The 19863-nt window shown below is 42.1% G+C and overlaps 1 protein-coding gene across 2 annotated transcripts in view; it reads left to right on the forward strand.

Annotated features, from left to right (window-relative positions):
• The first annotated feature begins 7981 nt into the window (after positions 1–7981).
• SPERT (spermatid associated) overlaps positions 7982–19863 on the forward strand; it is a 30082-nt gene continuing 18200 nt past the window's right edge. The window contains exons 1-3 of one of the 2 annotated variants that reach the window (XM_006837625.1): positions 7982–8056; positions 8497–8570; positions 8650–8656. In XM_006837625.1, coding sequence (XP_006837688.1) covers positions 7982–8056; positions 8497–8570; positions 8650–8656 — 156 coding nt within the window. The remainder of the gene's footprint in view (positions 8057–8496; positions 8571–8649; positions 8657–19863) is intronic. The other variant, XM_006837626.1, reaches the window with a different exon arrangement.

Here is a 19863-nt window from a genome sequence, read left to right on the forward strand (position 1 = left end):
ATATATATCAAGTCATAGTATTTTCAATAGCCTTATGTGACATCAAAGTACGACCAGGAATAATGAAGACTGTAGAAGAACTGATTCATTTGAGTTATGGTGTTGGAGAAGAATATTGAAAATACTATGGACTGCCAGAAGAACAAGTGAATCTGTACTGGAAGAAGTACAGCCAGGATGCTCCTTAGAAGTCAGGATGGTAAGACTTTGTTTCTCATACTTTGGACATGTTGTCAGAAGGGACTGGAGAAGAACATTATGGAGAGTCAACAAAAAAGAGGAGGACCCCAAGGAGATGGAACGACACAGTGGCAGCAGCAATGGGCTCAAGTATAACAACCATTGTGAGGTTGGTGCAGGACTGGGCAGTGTTTCATTCTGTTGTGTATAGGGTCACTATGAGTCAGAACCATCTCGACTTCACCTAACAACAACAACAATATATGCAGAGTCCTGGTGTGGCACTGTGGGATAATGCACTGGACTGTAAGGTCAGTTTAAATCTAAAGATCAGAAGTTCAAACTTACCAATCACTCCTTGGAAATCCTATACAGAGTCACTACTGGTTGAAACTGAGTCAACCGCACTTAACAACAAGATATATACAAGGTATGTAATACTGATAAAGATTAAAGACCACAATCTTCAATGAATTGCACCTCCATATAAAGAAGACAAAAATCCTCACCACTGGACCAGTAAATAACATGATAAATGGAGAAAAGGTTGAAATTGTCAAAGACTTCATTTTGCTTGTTTCCATAATCAACATTCACAGAAGCAGCAGTCAAGAAATCAAATGACGATTGCATTAGGCAAATCTGCCGCACAAGATCTCTTTAAAGTGTTAAAGAGCAAATATATCAGTTTGAGGACTAATATATCAGTTTGAGGATCAGAGGCTCACTAAGAGACAGAACCAACTTGACTATACCTAATACCACCACCACCAAATATTATATTTCATTGGTATTTTTTCTCTAGAGAACCTACACTAAAGAAGTCTTCAATCTCATCACGCAATTTGAAGGTGACAGACATCATGACTCTGCCTGCCTTCCCATTCCCATCCACAAATGATGAGGAGAGAAGGGTCTGAACCTATCTCCATGCCTACCTCTGGCTTCTGGACCCAGAGCTGTAGTTTCTGTGGCTCTCAGGGGCAGGGCAGGGGGATTTTTGCTCTCTAATGGACCTCCCGCTTGTTGAATTTTCTCATGTGATTCATCATCAGACCGTTGAAGTGAGGGAAATCAGAAAGTCTCGGATGCCTGCCTGCCTGCTTCTTTGTCTCTGCTCTACCTGTCTGTTTAGATTAGAAACCCATGAGGCATATCTTCCTCCGTGCTCTGCGTGGCACCTGCTCACCGAATGTGGATGATTGATGACAGGGCTTTCTGAGTGGTAACAGGCATTTGGGTGAGAGAGGAAGAAAGCTCCTGAATGCTGGGTTATGGAGGCTCAGGTCCTGACGAGGGGGAAGGGACACCGACCAGCTCTACATGCTCCTCCTTTGAAAAACAGAAAGCTAATTGATCCAACAAACAAGTCCTCATACCAACTGCAGAGTCATGCCACACACACAAAATATTTTTTTTATTGTGGTGAATGCCTGTATATCTACACACACACACACATAACAAAAAATAAGCAGTTTAAACATTAGTATCATGCCTTTTTAGCACCAACACCAAATGTGTTTCCTGTCCAAGATTTTGAGCCAAAGGAAGCAAGGCACTGAGCGTACCAAAACAGTGATTATTTATTGAGAGTTGTCAGTCCTTTGACATATGTTATCTTAAAGCCCATCCATGGTCATTGGGTTGTTACCACTCATAGTGACAAGGTTTCTGAGACTGTAAATCTTTACAGGAACAAAAAAATCCCCACCTTTTCAAATTTGGTATCATTTCCTGGTTTTGGAGGAAGCAGCTTCTGAAAGGTTGGGTGACTTGTCCACAGCTCATGTTGTTGTGAAGTGTCATCGAATTGGCTCTGACTCATAACAACTATGGGTAGAGTTTCCAAAGAATGGCTGGTGGGTTTGAACTGCCTACCTGTGTCTACCAGTCCAATGCTGATCCTATGTACCAGACTGCAGCACATCGTAATTATTTTGTGGACCCCAGATTTGCACATGCGTTTGCTGACACCTATGTACATGGCTTTGTTCTTATCAATAGTCTCTCTCTGGGTTCCATGAGAGAAGTTTTTTCCAGGTTGTAGAAGATTGAATGATATGTTCCTCCCCCAATCCTCTGCAAAAGATGTTTGCTTGGAGCTGTGAATGTAATATGACTTTATTGGGAAAAAAAGTGTCTTTGCTGATGCCTTTAAGACAAGGATTCAAGATATTTCTGGATTGTGGTGGTGGTGGTTATGTGTCGTAGAGTCGGTCTCGACTCACTGCGACCCTATAAGTCTTTACGGGAACAAAAAGTCTCGTCCTTCTCCCATGGAACCACTGGTATATTCGAACTGTTGACCCTGTGATTAGCAACCCAGTTCATAATCCATTATGCTACCAAGACTCCTTCATTCTGGAGCAGGGTAGGCCATAACTCCAAAATGTCTTCGTAAGAGAAGACACAGAGACTGTCAAGTGAAGATGGAGATAGAAGATTGGCAAGCTGCATCGACCAGCCAATGAGCACCAAGGATTGCTGGCAGCTACCAAAGGAGCCCTGGTGGCACAGTGGTAAAATGCTCAGCTGCCAACTGAAAGATTGGCAGTTCAAACTCACCAGTGGCTATGAGTTGGAATTGCTTCTGTAAAATTTATAGCCTAGGAGTGCCTTAGGGGGAGTTCTACATTGTCATTCAGGGTTGTTATGAGCCTCAATCTATACCATGGCACAAACAACAACCAGATACTAGGAGAGAAATGGAATGAATTTTTCCTCAGAGCCTCAGAAGGAACCAATCCTGCAAACACCTTGATATCAGACTTCTAGTTTCCAGAACTGTGAGAGAATAAAAATTGTTTTGGTCTTTCTTCTGATTTTTAAAGAGCAGAAATTATGTTTTTTACAGTTCTGGTGACTAAAAGTCTAAATCCAAGTCTCCTTCATTGCCGGGAGTAATCCTGAGAACTTCTTGGTTTCTAGATGGTGCTGTGTGGTGTCTGTCTTTTTTCTCTCTGCATCTTATCTGCGCTTTTTAGTGATTAGATTTGGAATCCACCTTATTCAGTTATGATCTAACATGCCAAAGAATTCCAAATTCCCAAACAGGATTATATCCACAGGTATAGAGTTTGGGATTCTAACACCTATTGTTTTTAAAAAATATATATTTATTTAAATGAATTTATTTGTTTTTCTGAGTTTATATGATTTGTGATAAAAACAAAACAAAACAAAGAAAACCTCTTTAAAGTGTGGTGCTGCAGGATAAAGCACTGGAATGAAAGGTGGATTTGAACCACAGGTTGATGGTTCAAACTCACCAGTTGCTCCTCGGAAACCCTACACAGATTCGCTATGAGTTGGAACCAACTTGAAGGCACTTAACAACAACAATTGTGAATTGGGTGAAGGTTTACAGAGTAGATCAGTTTTCTGATCGATTTGACCTCTTGTACACGTTTTGATTCATCTCATTAACTGAGATCCCCACAAAGAGGTATCAATATCCTACTTCTTCCCTTTCCATCTGGCTTCTATCCCTGCTCCCTTCCTAACCCTTCTGAACTTTGTCCTTGGGTAAATGCCGCCCTTTTGATCTCAAATGGTTGAAAAAAGAGAATACATTTGTTGCTTGAAGCGCCCAGTGTGTGGTTATTTGTAGAAGGCAGCCTAGGAAGCCAGTGGTCAGGCTAATATAGCATAGCAGCTGGGCTGTTCCTTTCTTTCCTTCCTCCCCAGGGCTGGATAGGGAGGCTTTTTTGATAAGATTGAATCATGAGTCATTACTTCTCATCGTTAGGGGCCACTGAGTTGATTCTTACTCATAGGGATCCCATTGACAAAGTAGACTGCCCCATAAGGCTTCCTAGGCTGTAATCTTTGTGGGAGTGGATCACCAGATGTTTCTTCCAGGAAGTCTCTGGGTGGGTTTGAACCACTGACCTTTAAGGTTGGAACAATTTCACCAGAAGGGATTCTTATGCCATCACTAGCTGTCTCAAATAGAATGCTGGATATGTTTCACATGAGGCTGGTTCTGGCGCCAGTCTTCGGAGGGGACAAAGACTGAGGACTCAGGCAGAGATGAGAGATGAGCAGACGTCCATTAAAGGAGGACCCTGAGGCCGTTGGTGAGGCCATGGGCAAGGAATGATTCTCACCACCCTGTGGGCCCTGCGAGTTTGGATGATCACCCTTTCTAGGAATGCACTTTGGTTAAGTACTTTGCTTAAGATGGTCCAGTTAGTAGCGGCAGAGCTAGAATCTAAATTCAATTCTGCACCTTTAATATGAGGGTCAGTCAAAAAGTATTGCTGCAAGAGTTCCAGTTCACATATAAAGGGATTTATGTCCAACAAACATGGCTCTTCAATTAGTGGATAGTTGCTGACAACTTCTCTTAGTAATACGCTTAGTAATCTCATTAGGGTGCCTTCAAAAAAGTGAAAAAGTTCCCATCAAAACTGGCTTCTGAGAAGATCTGCTAATGAGCTGGTTAAATTCATGGCAGAGAAGTCAGTTCAGTGTATGGCAATCAGTTTACTTGAATTTCAAAGGATTGTTTTGATAGATTTTCTTGACGGACATAGGACACTCTGGGGCTTCCATGAGGAAGTTTTAAGAAAATGGAAAACTGCCTTGGTGAGAGAAAGACCAGGAGAGTTGTACAGAAGAATTGTTTCCCATCATGCCCCACTCATTCTTCCAGGGTATCATTGGGAAGTCTGACCCCATCCACACTCCATAACTAATGTTGCTACATTCAGATTTCTTTTTGTTTCCCAAACTCAAATGACATTTTAAATGGAACACATGATATGAGTCCCTCAAGGATGTCAAAACTTCCTTTTTTAAAAAGACTGGGTTTAGTGACCATAGACCAATGGAATCACCAAGACTAGGTATGGCCTTTAATGACCCTTCAAGTCTGGAAATGAACTTACCCCCATGGCTCAATCTGATCCTGTGTCAAACAGTAGACAATGTTTATAAAGAGAACAATAAACTAGAAACGTTTACCCACTAGAATAGTTAACTATTAGAAATAAAATAGGCGGCATTTATCCAAGGACAAAGTTCACAAGTGTTAGGAAAAGAAGGAGAAACGAAAACAGGAAACGCAATGAGGAGATAGGATAAGAGATGTTACACTGAATGGATTACGATCGGTGAGATGAAACAAAATGTGTATGAATAGTGGAAATGGAAAACTGATGAGCTGCTCTGTAACGTTCACTCAATTCGTAAAACAAGAAATAACACCTGCGCTTTGGAAGTGGTACAAATTGAAGAGCACAGAATTCTTTGCAGAAGGGGTTTGCGGTTGTTAAGTGCCCTCGAGTTGGTTCTAACGTAACTTAGGGTTTCTGAGGCTGTATACCTTTGCAGAAGCAGAAAACCTCATCTTTCTCCCATGGAGTGAATGGTGGGCTCGAACCACCAACCTTGTGGTTTTCAGTCTAGTGCTTATCCTATAGAGCCATTGAACTCCCAGAGAAGGGATAAAGAGATAGACACTCCACCTTCAGAAGTGTATGAACATGTTGTTGTTGTTAAGTACTGTGGAGTCGGTTCTGACCCATAGTGACCCGGCACAAGGTTTCTGAGGCTGTAAATCTTTATGGAAGCAGAAAGCCTCATCTTTCTCCAGTGGAACCACTGGTAGTTTCGAACTGCTGACCTTGAGGTTGGCAGCCCGACTCATAACCACTACGCTACTAGAGCGGATATATATAAGTTTCACATTTTGATAATTTTGTTTAATAAGGTTTCTATGATTTTGTAGCAATGCTTTTTGACTTATCTGATAAAGTCCTGGATTTAGACTAAAAAATCCAGAGTTTGACTCATCACTTACTATATAGTTGTTGTTAGGTGCTATCTAGTGATTTCAAGTCTTGGCATCTCATGTGGGTGTTAACTCTGTGACCACACTAGAACACCATGGTAGAGGTATTTCTTTTCCTAGATAAGATCTTCACGGTAGAGCTAGGTGCTAGGTTTTTTTTACCACATGGGAGGGAAGTAATCATTCACCAGGTGGTTGAAAGGGTGGAGAAGGTATAATCAGAGCAGGGATAATAGAAAGCGTAAGGGATCTGAAAATTCATTTGATAGAAAATTCATGTAATAGAGTAATGGGTATGAAAATAGGGTAATAGAGTAATGGGTATGAAGATAGTAATAAGAATACATCCACAGACACTACATCCGCAGATACTAGCAGATTCCTTTGTCCATGTGGCACTGTTGCAGGACAAAGTGTGTGCTTCTTAGAATTGGAGCAAGAGTCTCAAGTGAACTTACTGGAGATGGACCAGAGTGATGGGGGGTGAGGAGCTCAAGGAAGGAACTCTATGCTAAGGGTGGTAGGCCCTGCCTCTATGCCGGTGATTCTAATATAGGTGAAATGACACTCACAGCCTGTCCCTCAGTGTGCTGGTGCTTCCTGGGTTTTGTTAATGTTGGTTTCTGTCTCCTCTTGCTAGTCCTCCTGGCTCAGACCCAACCCTTGTAGCACGTTCTAGCTTCCAGACCACGGTTCTGCCCTTCTTGTTGTTACTCACTGTGTGTGTAGACACTTCCTTGAAGTATGGGCAAGAGAAATCTCAGCTGTGTTTTAACAATATGGGTGTTAGCCTCTAAAAGGAACCCTTATAAAATGAAGAATTTTTTAAGAACACACTTTTTAATGACTTTCTTGATTTTGGGGTAGGTATATATTTTTGAATTTTCTTAAAGCAAGATGTGACTTGTAACTAGAGTTATGTGACTTGTAACTGGACATTCAGGGTGACTCTGGATCTGCTGAGCCTGCCCCACTGTTTTGATCCCTGCATAAGGCATAATAATAGGAAGTTGGGGATCTCTGGTTCATCAGAAACTTAAGTTACATCAGTAACTAGAAAGAGTCTCCTCATGAACCGTCTCTGGAGACAAATGATTTGGCAGAATTGAGGTCAAATTCTCACGGTAACCACAAAGAAAGTAAAGAAAAAATAAAACGAAAAAATAAAAGCAAGCCCAAACCCATTGCCATTTAGTTGGTAAATGACTACCCCCCCCCACCCACTCCCCACCCCACCCCCCACACACAATCTATAGACCAAAGAAGATAGCACTGCAGGTAAAGAACAATGAACCAGTAAGTCACATAGATAGAAACTAATGACAAATGGCACAAGTTAAGTCCCTGGAGCCTTGATGTAGTGCTGCCGGTTAGTAGAGGTTGGGTTGAACTGCAAGATTGGTTTGAACCACAAGGTTGGTGATTGAAGCTCACTTCTGCTCCTCGAAAACACTATACAGGGTCACTATGAGTAGGAACCGATTAGACGGTACTGAACAACAAGTCCTTCTTATTGCTAATTACTTGTGAATGGGAATGGATTAAATGCTCCAATCAAGAGGCAGAAAGTAAGAATTAGATAACAATTTTTCAAAAAAAGTACTCATCCATATGCTATCTACAAGAGACTCACCTTAGACACAAAGACGAAAATAGGTTGAAGGTTGAAAGGATGGAGAATTGTAGCCAGAAGGGCTGGCCTGTCCCTTTACAAAGCCCTGACGTTAGCCTTGTGTTCTTGATGCGGTTTCTACATTTCCTCCTTCAGTCTGGGATCATTCTTGTTTGGGTAGACTGCAGCTAGAAGATGTCACTTCTGGCGAGAAGGGCAGCACAGCCTGGCAGTGGGCAATGACCAAACAGGGCTATTGTGTGTCACACTGACATGGCCAGGTGAATGGGCACAATCAACAGCAAGCTCTGCCTTCCTTTCAGATGCCCCTCTCCCTCCTGTGATGCTCAAAGAGAAACCATGAGCCCTGAAAAACACCATATGGTTTTGTGATGTCACCTCTGGAATGTTCTGAGTATTTGGATGACCAGCTTCGGCATCACACCTATACCTGGCACCTCACGCTGGTATGGATTTTTTGCTCGAGGTAGACATAGTACTCTTAGACAAGGATGGAGGTATGACTATCTCTGCTTCAAAGACTTCTGGAAGGCTTTTACATCAGCTAAAATAACTGTTTTAGTTTCTGTGGATCCACACATTCTTTCAGACTCAGGTCTGTATAATATCCAGGATGGGACAGAAGGAGATAAAGAAGTTGTTGTTAAGTGCCATTGAGTTGTTTCTGACTCATAGTGATGCTGTATAGGGCTACTAAGGTTTTTAAGATCTTTGCGGGAGCAGAAAGTCTCATCTTTTCTCCTACAGAGTGGCTGGTGGGCTTGTGCCTATCCGATGGATCCACCGGGTCCCTTAATAAAGGAGTAGAAAGTTCTATATTTTCTTAGGTGTGCAATTGAAGTCCAGAGTCTGGGAAGCAGAAATCTTCTTTTTCTCTTTTCCATAGAACTTCTGGTCAAATTTTACAAGTAACAAAGGTACCAGATCTGAAAACTTGAAAATTCCATTTAGTGTGGTTCTGTCAGGTAGGGATCATTACCCGTTAGCCAGACTAATGCTCCTTTTTCCAATCCTGATGTGGCATGAATGGAAGAACCAGGCCTCAGGTTCTAATTCAAGATGGCTGCTGACCAGCTGTGTGTTTGAGGAGACCACTTGACCACCCTCAGACTTGGGGTTCTCTTCCTTCACATAATGGTTTGGGCTGTATCATTCAGAAAGACTTTCCAGTTCTAACATTTCTTGTTTCTATGACATTCTGAAATGACCTGAGCTGGATTTCTAGGGAGGAATTAGGACTGAGTCTAGGACAAAATTCATGAGAAGACCCAGTACGCAGACCAAAGGGTACCAGATTATTTGGAGGTATCAAGAGAATTAAACCCTGATGGTGCTGTGGAATTAACATTGAACTTCTACCTGGAAGTTCAGTGGTTCTAACTTACCAGCCACTGTGTGGGAGAAAAGGAAGGCTGTCTACTTCTGAAAAGATTTACAGTCTCAGAAAACCTATAGAGAGTCACTGTGAGTTGGATTTGGTTTGATGGTTAGTGGGTTATGCATCAAAGAAAGTGGTGTGCAATAGCTAAGTATTCTGCTGTTAACTGAAAGGTCAGTGGTTCAAACACACCCAGTGACTCAGAGGAAGAAAAGACCATAAAGATTACAGACTAGAAAATCTTATGGGAAAGGGTCAGTGTGAGTTACAACACCACCACTCCCACCAATGTATCAAAAAAGAGTTCTTAGGTGGTGACAATGGTTATGTATTCCGCTGCTAACTGCAAGGTTGAAGGTTCAAATCTACTCAGAAACCTACTTTCAAAAATCAGCCATTGAAAACACTAGAGCACAGTTCTACTCTGACACACGTAGGGTCTCCATGAATTGGCATCAACTCCATGGTAACTGATTTTGATGAACCAAATACAGACGGCTTTTTTGAGAGATTCGGACAGAGGCCATTGAATTGGCAAAGTTCTGACAGGCTTGAAGTACCCAGATTTCCTTCTGCTGTTTCCTTGGTGGCGTTCTATTGATTGGATTCCTACCGATGCTATGTCACAAAGGGGCAGTCTTGCTTCTTCAGAGTCACCTAAGACCTTGTGTAAGGACTATGGCTGGACAGTCAGAGGGGCTGAAATGTAGGGTGGAGGAATCAAATGCAGAGGTAAGTATCTAAAAGCGCTGTCCTGGGGTGTGTAAGACGAGGATAGATCATTATATAATGCTTATTTCCTAAAGGTATCTCTTAAGAATTTTCAAAAGAAGTACTCGATTAAAAAGAAAACGCTTTCTCATTTTCTGGGGTTTATTCTGACCCCGTGTATATCAGAACAGAGCTGTGTTCCAGAGGGTTTTCAGTGATTGATATTTAGGAATTAGATAGCCAGGCCTTTCTTTTGAGACTTGAACTGCCAACCTTTTGGTGAGCTTGTTAACCATTTGTAGCACCTTGGGGCTCTCATTCTTTGTATAAAACAAGAAAAACAAGTTTGCTGTTGTTGAGTTGATTCTGACTCATGATACCCCAGTGTGTTACGGAGTAGAACTGAGCTCCATTGGGCATTCTTGGCTGTGATCTCTACAGAAATAGATTGCCAGATCTTTCTTCTGTGGTGCTCCTGGGTGAGTTCAAACTGACAACCTTTTAGTTAGTTGAGTCAAATGATTTGCACCACCCAGGGGCCTCTCTTCTTTGTTTGTTGTTGTTTGTATAGGTGGAAGATAATTTTACCAATTTGGACAAATGTGTTCAGCAGGAGGGTAAAATATAAGACAAGAAAATGTTCTGGATATTTATTTTTATATTATCCTTAAAACTTTATGGAGGAGCCCTGGTGGCACAGTGGTTAAGTGCTCAGCTGCAACCCAAAGGGTCAGTGGTTCGAACTCCCCAGTTGCTCCACAGGAGAAAGATGTGGCCATCTGCTGTCATAAAGCTTGTATTGTTGTTAGGTGCCGTTGAGTCTGTTCTGACTCACAGCGACCATATGTACAACAGAACGAAACACCGCCCAGTCTTGTGCCATCCTCACAATTGTGACTTGAGCCCACTGTTGCTGCCACATCCATCTCGTTGGGAGTCTTCCGTTCTTTCGCTGATCCTCCGCTTTATGTCATTCTCCTGCGTCTGGTCCATTCTGATAATATGTCCAAAGTATAAGAGACAAAGTTTGGCCATCCTGGCTTCTAAGGAGCATTCTGGTTGTAGGATAAGCCATAAGCTGGTGGTTCAAATCTGCCAGCCACTCCTGGGAAGCCCTATACAGGGTCACTATGAGTCAGAATGGACTCAACAGCACTAAACAACAACTCGGCCCTGGTTCCATGCTGCTGCTCTTTCTATATTCATATCGCTTCTTCTTTTAACCCTTTATTGTCTACCTGCACTTCCTCCTGCATGAAATTGCCTCTGTAAAGATTATGGCCTTGGAAATCCTCTAGGTAATTCTACTCTGCCACACAGGATTGATAATGAGTCGGAATGAACTTTAAGAAAACAGATTTTAAAAAAGATATATACCTTTTTATTAAATAGCCACTTTTCTATTCATTTTAGCTTATGAAAATATGCCAGAATATAAGATGGCTTTCTCCTGGTTATCATCAGACAGGACAACTTGTCAATGAGTTTCTGTAGTTCTGTGAACCCTGGCTTAAGTCTCATTCCACCTGAAAAACACACGTTGTTAATTTGGCCACTCTACCTCCATTGGGAGAGGGCTATTTCTTTGGTTCCCTCACAACTCATATAAATCCATGTTTGCAAAGACAAAGGCAGAGGATTCCAAGCTGGTGGTGGGAATAGGATTTGGTCATGGGATAAAGCCACTGGAAAGAGAATCTTCCCATCTACTCTTAGCTCAACGGTCCCTCCCAGCTTCCAGAAACAGGCCCAGCAGTGGAGGAGGAGAAAAGCTGAAGATGAATGGAACATGGTTAAGAAGACTCATTCTCTTCACTGCATAACCTAGGGGTGCAGCTGGGTCTGGGGGGTGGGGCGGGATGCACGTGGATGCTTATGCCCTGGATGGGCTGATGGTGGCCTCATGGTTACAGCTGACACGAAAGCACAAGCCATACCCCAGGTCCAGACACCTGCCGGTGATGCTCTAGGTAGGAGTTGGGGGAGGGTGTGGTCATCTATAAATGTAGACAAATTGAACCTTCCTACTCTGAGGATGAGCGCAACAAACAAAACCCCCAAACCAAAAAGCTGTCAAACCTAGCAAGCCATTTCTCATGGCTGGCCCATGTGTTACAGAGTAGAATTGCTCCATCAGGCTTCTTGGTTGTAATCTGTATGGTGATTTTCAGGAGAAAGACCTGTAAAATTACTTCCATAAAGATGACAGCTTGAAAAACTCTATTGGGGAATTCTTCTGTTTTATAGGGCCACTGTGAGTCAGAATCAACTTGATGGTGCACAACAACACAACAACACAAATCTCTATGCCAACAGATTGCCAGGCCTTTCTTCAGCAGCACAATGGGTGGGTGCAGACCACCAACCTTCAGGTTTAGTAGTCGAAGGCAAATTGTTGGAGCCATCCAGGGACCTCAAGGTGCTGGCTAGATCTCCCCAAAGTATTCTTCATGGCTGGCCCAGAAAACAAGATCGTATAAGATTTTGGGGAGAGCACTATCTGGCAGACAAAAATCCCCACATCCAACCCACTGCTATCAAGGTGATTCTAACCCATATATGGATTCTTAGACTGTAAACTTTTATGGGAGCAGGAAGCTCATCTTTCTTGGTGGATTTGAACTGCGGACGCTGTGGTCAGCAGTCCAGTGCTTATCATACAGTGCCACCAGGGTTTCTTTCCCATACCCATTAAAAACACCAAACAAACCCACTGCCGTCGAGTCGATTCTGACTCGTGTTGTCATGTGAGGTACAACTCATAACCATCCTTTGCATACCAGAATGAAAACACTGCCCGATTCTGCATCTCACAATTGTTATATTTGAACCCATTGCCACTGCCACTGGGTCAATCCATCTCATTGAATGTCTTCCTCTTTTTCAGTGACCCTCTACTCTACCAAGAATGATGTCCTTCACCAGGGACTGGTCCCTCCTGATGACATGTCCAAAGTACATGAGGAAAGTCTCCTTGGTTTGAAGGAGCACTCTGTCTGCACTTCTTCCAGGACAGATTTGTTTGTTCTTCTGGCAGTCCTTGGTACTTTCAATATTGTTCGCCAACACCATGATTCAAACTCATCGCTTGCTCTGTGGTCTTCCTTATCCATTGTCCAGCGTTTACAAGCATATGTTATTGTTGTTGCTATGTGCCATTGAGTTGGTTCCAATGCATAAAGACCCTGCATAGGGTTTCTGAGGAGCAGCTGGTGGGTTTGAACCACTGACCTTGCAGATAGCAGTCCAGTGTTATATTACAGTGCAACACCAAGACATATATATGAGGCAACTAAAAATACTATAACTTGGGTCAGGCACACTTATTTGCTCTTTAACACTTTAAAGAGGTCTTTGGCAGATTTGTTCAATACAATAAATCATTTCATTTCTTGACTGCTGCTTCCATGGACATTGACCATAGATCCAAGTAAAATGAAATCCATGACAATTTCAATCCTATCTCCATCAAGATGTTGTTTATTGGTCCAGTTGTGAGGATTTTTGTTTTCTTTACATAGAGTTGTAATCCATATTAAATATGTAATATTAATCCATATTGATCTTCCTCAACAAATGTTGCAAGTCCTCTTTGCTTTCAGCAAACAAGATTGTGTCATCTGCATACCTTAGGTGAGCTTTCCTTTATGTCTGATACCATGTTCTGCCATAGTCCAGCTTCTTGGATTATTTGCTCAACATACAGATTGAATAAATATGTTGAAAAGATACAACCATGGCATACACCTTTTCTAATTTCAAAAACACAGTTTCCCTGTTGTTTTATTCAAATGGCTGCCTCTTGTACAGGCTCCAAATGAGCACAGTTAAGTTTTCTGGAATTCTATTCTTCACAATGTTATATCCATCGTTTGCTATCATCCACATGGCTGAATTCCTTTGCATAGTCAATTAAATACAGGTAATTGTCTTTCTGTTATTCTCTGCTTTCAACCAAGATTCATTTGACATCAGCAATGATATCATTCATTCCTTGATCTCTTTTGAATCCAGCTTGAATTTCAGACAGCTCCCTATTGATATACTGCTGCAACTATTTTTGAATTATCTTCAGGAAAAACTTATTGTAGTATTAATGATACAGTCCAATAATTTTAGCATTTTGTTGGATGACCTTCCTTTGGAATGGGCACAGTTGGCTGGTAAGGTATATGTTTTCCGAATTTCTTGGCATAGACAAATAAGTGTTTCTAGAATTGCCTCATTTTGTTGGGACATCTCAGTTGCTATCAGGTCGATTCCTGGAGCCTTGTTTTTCACCAAAATCTTCAGTGCAGCTTGAATATCTTCCTTCGATAACATCAATTCTTGATTATATGCTACCTCCTGAATTAATGGTTGAATGTTGACCAATTCTTTTTGATACTCTGTGCATTCCTTCCATCTTCTTTTGATGCTTTCTGCTTCATTCAATTTTTTACCCATATAATCCTTCAATATTGCAATTTGATGTTTAATTTTGTTTCTTCAGCTCTTTTAGCTTGAGAAATGCTGAGGATGTTCTTCTCTTTTGGTCTCTATCACCAAATCTTTGCATATTTTGTTCATTTTTCTTCTCAAGCTGCCTTTTAATGTTTTTTCCAGTATTTCTTCCATTTGCTTTTAGCTACTCTGCTTCCAAGAGTAAGTTTCAGAGCCTCATCTGGCATCCACTTTGGTCTTTTATTTCTTTTCTGTCTTTCAAATAACCTTTTGCTTTCTCCATGCATGATTATCTTGATACCAACCCACAATCACTCTGGTCTTTGGTCATTTGTGTTCAATGAGTCAAATCTGTTCTGAGATGTACTCTAAATTCAGATGGGATGTACTTTAGGTTATATTTTGGATTTATTTTAATGTTCTTCAGCTTCAGCCTGAACTTGCATATGAGCAACTGGCTTGTTCCACAGTTAGTCCCAGCCTTGTTTTGGTGATGATATTGAGCATCTCCATCATCTCTTTCCACAGATGGAGTCAATTGATTCCTGTGTATTCCATCTGGCGAGACCCATGTGCATAGTCACCTTTTATGTTATTGAAAAAGGTATTTGAAATGAATAAGTTGTTGGTCTTGCAAAATTCTACCATGGGATCTCCAGTATCATTTCTATCACCATGGCCATATTTTCCAACTACTGATCCTTCCACTTTGTTTTTCACTTTTGAGTTCTAATCACCAATAAATATCAACACATCTTGATTATATGTTTAATCAATTTCAGACTGAAGAAGTTGGTAGAATTCTTCAATTTCTTCATCACTGACTTTGGTGGTTGGCTTGTAATTTTGAATAATAGTGGTATTAACTGATGTTCCTTGTGGCATATAGATATTATCTTATCATAGACAGCATTGTACTTCAAGATAGGACTTGAAGTGCTTTTTTAGACAGTGAATTAGATGTCATGCCTCTTTAATTTGTCATTCCTGACATCATAAACCATATAACTACCTGATTGACAGTAGCTAGTACCTGTTCTTTTCAGCTCACTAGTGCCTAGAATGGAGCCCTGATAGCGTATTGGGTTATATGTTGGACCGTTAACTACAGTTAACTGTTGGATTGTTAACTACAGGATCAACAGTTTGAGCCCATCAGCTGCTCCACTGGAGAAAGATGAGGCTTTCCACTCCCGTAGAGATTTGTTGTTGTTGCTGTTGTTGTTAAGTGCCATAGAATTGATTTTGACCCATAGAAACTCTGTATAGGGTTTCCAAGGAGCAGCTGGTGAGCAAAGTTCAAACAACTTTGCAGTCTGACGCATTAGCCCACAGAACCACATTTACAGCCTCAGAGATCCTATGCAGGGTCTCTATGAGTGGAAACTGACTCGGCAGTGTACAACAATAATGTCTAGGATATCAATATTTTTGCATTCCATTTCAATTTTGATAACTTCCAATATTCATACTTTATACATTACATGTTCCAATTTTCATAGATGTTTGCAGCTGTTTCTACTCATTTTCAGTTGTGTCCATCAACAAATGAAGGTCCCTGAAGCTTTTGCCACCCACATCATTAAGGTATACTCTTTGAGGAGGCACCTCTTCCTCAGTCATATTTTGAGTGTCTTCCAACCTCTGGGACTTATCTTCAGGCATTTTATCAGACAATGTTTTGCTGGCATTCATAAAGTTTCCAGGGACTAATCCGTCAGAAATTCCTTCTTCCTAGCCTGTGCTTTATCAGGAATCTCCATGGAAACCTCTTCACTATGGGTAACCCTGCTGGTATTTGGAACACCAGTAGCATAGCTTCCAGAATCACAGCAACACACAAGCCACCACAGTGCAACCAACTGACAGACAAGTGGAGCCTGAGACACTACATAGGGTTTGCGAGAATAAATATTTATAGAAGCACAGGCTTGTCTTTCGCCCACAGAACCATTGGTGAGTTTGAACTTCAGACCTTGTCCAATATCTAACCCACAGTGCCACCAGGGCAAATAAGGGGAAGAGGAAATATTGACTGAGCACCAATCATCACATCTTGTGCCTAGCAGGAGACCGAGCTGGTGTAAAGTAGATATTTTATAGCCTTGGGAACTGGAAACCCCAGTAAGCTGTCATTAAATATGGGGACCCAGCTCAATGCCTGTGGGCTTTGCTGTGCTGCAAATGGCTGGGCCAGGTCACATTGTATGTAGAGCCCTGAGTCTAATTCTAGGAGTTAGAACCTCCTCTCCCCACATCTCCACTGCTGGCTCCTGAGATCTCCGCTGTATCTGCACCGATTACCTTATTTTGTTTGGGACTGATGCCACTCTTTCTAGAACAGAAATGCTTATTCTTCTAAACGTGCCTGTTGCCTCAGGCTAGGTGTGTAAGTCTCCTGTTACATTGTAAATGCCTGCCATTCACTATTTGCCATCGCCCTTAGGTCTTCTCTGGTTTTATTGATTTCCAGTTTTTCTTCTTAATATTAAATATTTGCACTGCTGATCTATTCCTCTCCAACACATTACCTTGCAAACCATCTCTTACTTTCTGCCCAAGCTAGCTGACCTTCTGGTTCCTTTTGTACTAGAAGATTCTGGTCTCGGAGGCATTCTTCATGTTGCCTTAGTGAGCACTATCTGTGAATTTCATGTAGGCTCTGTTTACTCCTAGGTCTTTGATGAAGGAGCTACAGGAGGTCAGAACCAGTGACCTCTTCACCCCTGGGGTGGCCTTTTATTTCACCTCCCCCTTTGTCTGTGTTTGTTCTTCAGAAGCTCTGAAATCCCCACTGACAGTACTCATATCTCTAACAGTTTGAATAACTGTTCAGAGGAAGATTTCAGGAGATTGAGTCTGTGTTAAATATTTAGCTAAAACCACATGTGACATCTTTATCTTCTTTGCTGCCTGTATTGTAATTCTATCAAAATCAATAGCATTTACCTTGGAATTCGCCTTTTGCTTGTTAGAATTTATTAGAACAAACATTGACTTTATCATGGTACTTGGGGAGTGGAGTTAATTTAAAAATGTGACAGTAAGAGCCAGCCTTGTAATCTTGTCTGCAAACAGGTAACATATTTGGATTTTCCTTCCAGGATGCTGGGACCTCTCTGTTTCATGTGTCCTAAAAGTACCTCAGATGGCTGGATGTTCTCTGTTGTTGTTGTTAGCCTCCCACTCACAGGGACCTCTGCAACTCATAGGGATCTGGTGTATAACAACAACAACAAAAGTGCTGCTGAGCCCCACACCATCCCACAATGGGTGGGAGATTGGACCATTCTGATGTATAAGATGTCATTGCCAAGTCTTTCTTCCTAGTCTTTTTCAGTCTGGAAGCTCCACTGAATCTTATTCAGCATCGTGTCAAAATTCAAATGCCCAGTTGGGTGGTAGCTTCTCATGAGGTGCATTGGCCTCTGGAGCTCCCACACGGACAGTGACAATTCTACCCCGGAATCACCAATGCACCCCCCCAGTAATGTTGGCAAAATAGGTGCTTAAAAACTGTGGCCAATTGAGTTGAATTTCCTGGGGGTGTTTGGACATCTCTCTGGGCTATGGTAGCCACAGTCATACATAAGTGGAAAGAGTTCAGTGCCTGTCAGCCAAGCCTGGCCAGTCATTGTCCAATCTTATTCACAAACTCTTTAGATGGGAGGCCACTAACCCCAGAAGACTTTGCTCCAAAGGGCTCTATCCAGAGAGATCTGTTCCTCAGGAAGCCCTTATCACCAGGAAGTGACATTTGTCTTATCACCTCCCCTTTGCCCTTTGTCTCTGTCAGTTGGTCTTTTGCCCCATACTGTCCACTTGGAGTCCAGAGATCTGACAGACACACAGTGTGGGTGATGTGAGCATGTCCCTCTGCAGACCCATTTGAAAAGGAGCTACCAGGGAGGGGTCATGACGGTAGTCTATGAAGGAGACATTTGTGTTCAGGGTCCCCAGCACACATTGTTCCTTGTGGGCAGAGTCTCTGAGTTGCCTTTCTATGTTCCTGGATGGCATGCTGTTCTGAGCTTTATAAAACCATGTTCCTGCTGAGTTGGCTCTGACTCACGGCACCCTCAGGTGTGTCAGAATAGAACTGTACTCCATAGGGTTTTCAAAGGTTGATTTCTTGGATGTAGACGGCCAGGCATTTCTTCTGAAGCATCTCTGGGTAGATCTGAGCTGCCAACCTTTTGTTTAGCAGCCAGGCCTATTAACCATTTGCACTGTTCAAGAATTCTTATGCATCCTATCAATCATAGTCCATTCCTGCATCTATCTTCATATTCCATTCTTCCACAAAGAATTCTTACTTTCTTACCTAATGGGTCTGTGCCCATATTGTGAGGGCATTTTACAGAGACTAGGAAAGAGACAGTCCATCCCCTCTTGGGAAAATTGGACCATGCTGGTCCACTTTGCTAGACACTCAGCTAGAAGAACCTTTCTAGAGCATTCTAGAGGCTTTTTATTGCCACAGACCTTTTATCTGGTCTTGAGGACACCAAGGGCACATTCGCTCAGCCTATGGAGTCCTGGTGTGGTGCTTGGCATAAAGCTCTGGACCGAAAGGTGGGCGGTTCAAACTCACCAGCTACTCCTAGGAAACCTTTTACAGGGTCGCTATGAGTAAGAACAAAGTCGGCAGCACTTAACAACAACAACATGGAGCTAACCTGGAGCTACCATGTCCAAAGAGACCTACTGAGAAGGAACTGGCTTTAGACATGGCTGAGGAAGCTTGAGCTCTTATATAGTTTTGTGTTTTCTTAAGCTAAAATTCTCACTTTTCTGAAATAAATATATCCAGAAATTTCTGTAGTGCTTCAGGCCAGAAATCTTGAAATCTAGCAGTAAAACTGATCGTCTATGAGGTTTCTATGACAGCTTACCTAGCATTGCCATGTTCTCTCAGAACAGCCCCATGAAGACGTCAGGGACGGTATGTCTTGGCTCATTTAGAAATTCCAAGGTCTTCACAGCCATCTGACTTTGAATCATATGATTCTCAAGAGCACTCAAAAATGGGGTTTTTGACCCCAAAGCTACTTGGGATTTGGAACCTTTACCCTCTTTGGGTTAAAACTCCAGGCTGGTATAAACCATTAATGAGCTCAACTGCTTCATTAAGGTTGGGGGTTCAAGTCCACTCGGAGATACCTTGGAACAAATGCCTGATTCTCTACTTCTGAAAAATCAGCCACTGAAAGCCCCATGGAGCACAGTTGTACCGTGGCCCATATGTATCTGCCCTCTAGTCATTGAGTTACTCTCCTTTCCTTCCCATCCCTGGTAACGATCACATGTGTCTGATTCTCCACTTCTGAAAAATCAGCCACTGAAAGCCCCATGGAGCACAGTTGTACTCTGGCACATGTGGAATGGACTCATGGCAACTGGTATGGGTATCCAAATCCTCATTTGGTTATCAGTGCAGGATGATGAGCTGGATAAATACCATGTCTGTGTGCAGGGAGCACAGAGGAACCTGGGGTTACTAGAATTCACATGAGAAAAACTCACTGGCATATGCAGCACGATGTAGCAGTTCTGCACTGTGACCACAATTTAAAAATTTTATACATAAATTGTAATGAGACTATGGTGGTCATGGTTATGACTCGCTATGAGTCGTTTCCAACTCATGGCGACCCTTTACAGGGTCTCCGAGGCTGTAAATCTTTACCAGAGCAGAAAGCCTCATCTTTCTCCAGTGGA

The sequence above is a fragment of the Chrysochloris asiatica genome, unplaced genomic scaffold (genome assembly GCF_000296735.1).
Source record: "Chrysochloris asiatica unplaced genomic scaffold, ChrAsi1.0 scaffold00022, whole genome shotgun sequence".
Taxonomy (NCBI): domain Eukaryota; kingdom Metazoa; phylum Chordata; class Mammalia; order Afrosoricida; family Chrysochloridae; genus Chrysochloris; species Chrysochloris asiatica.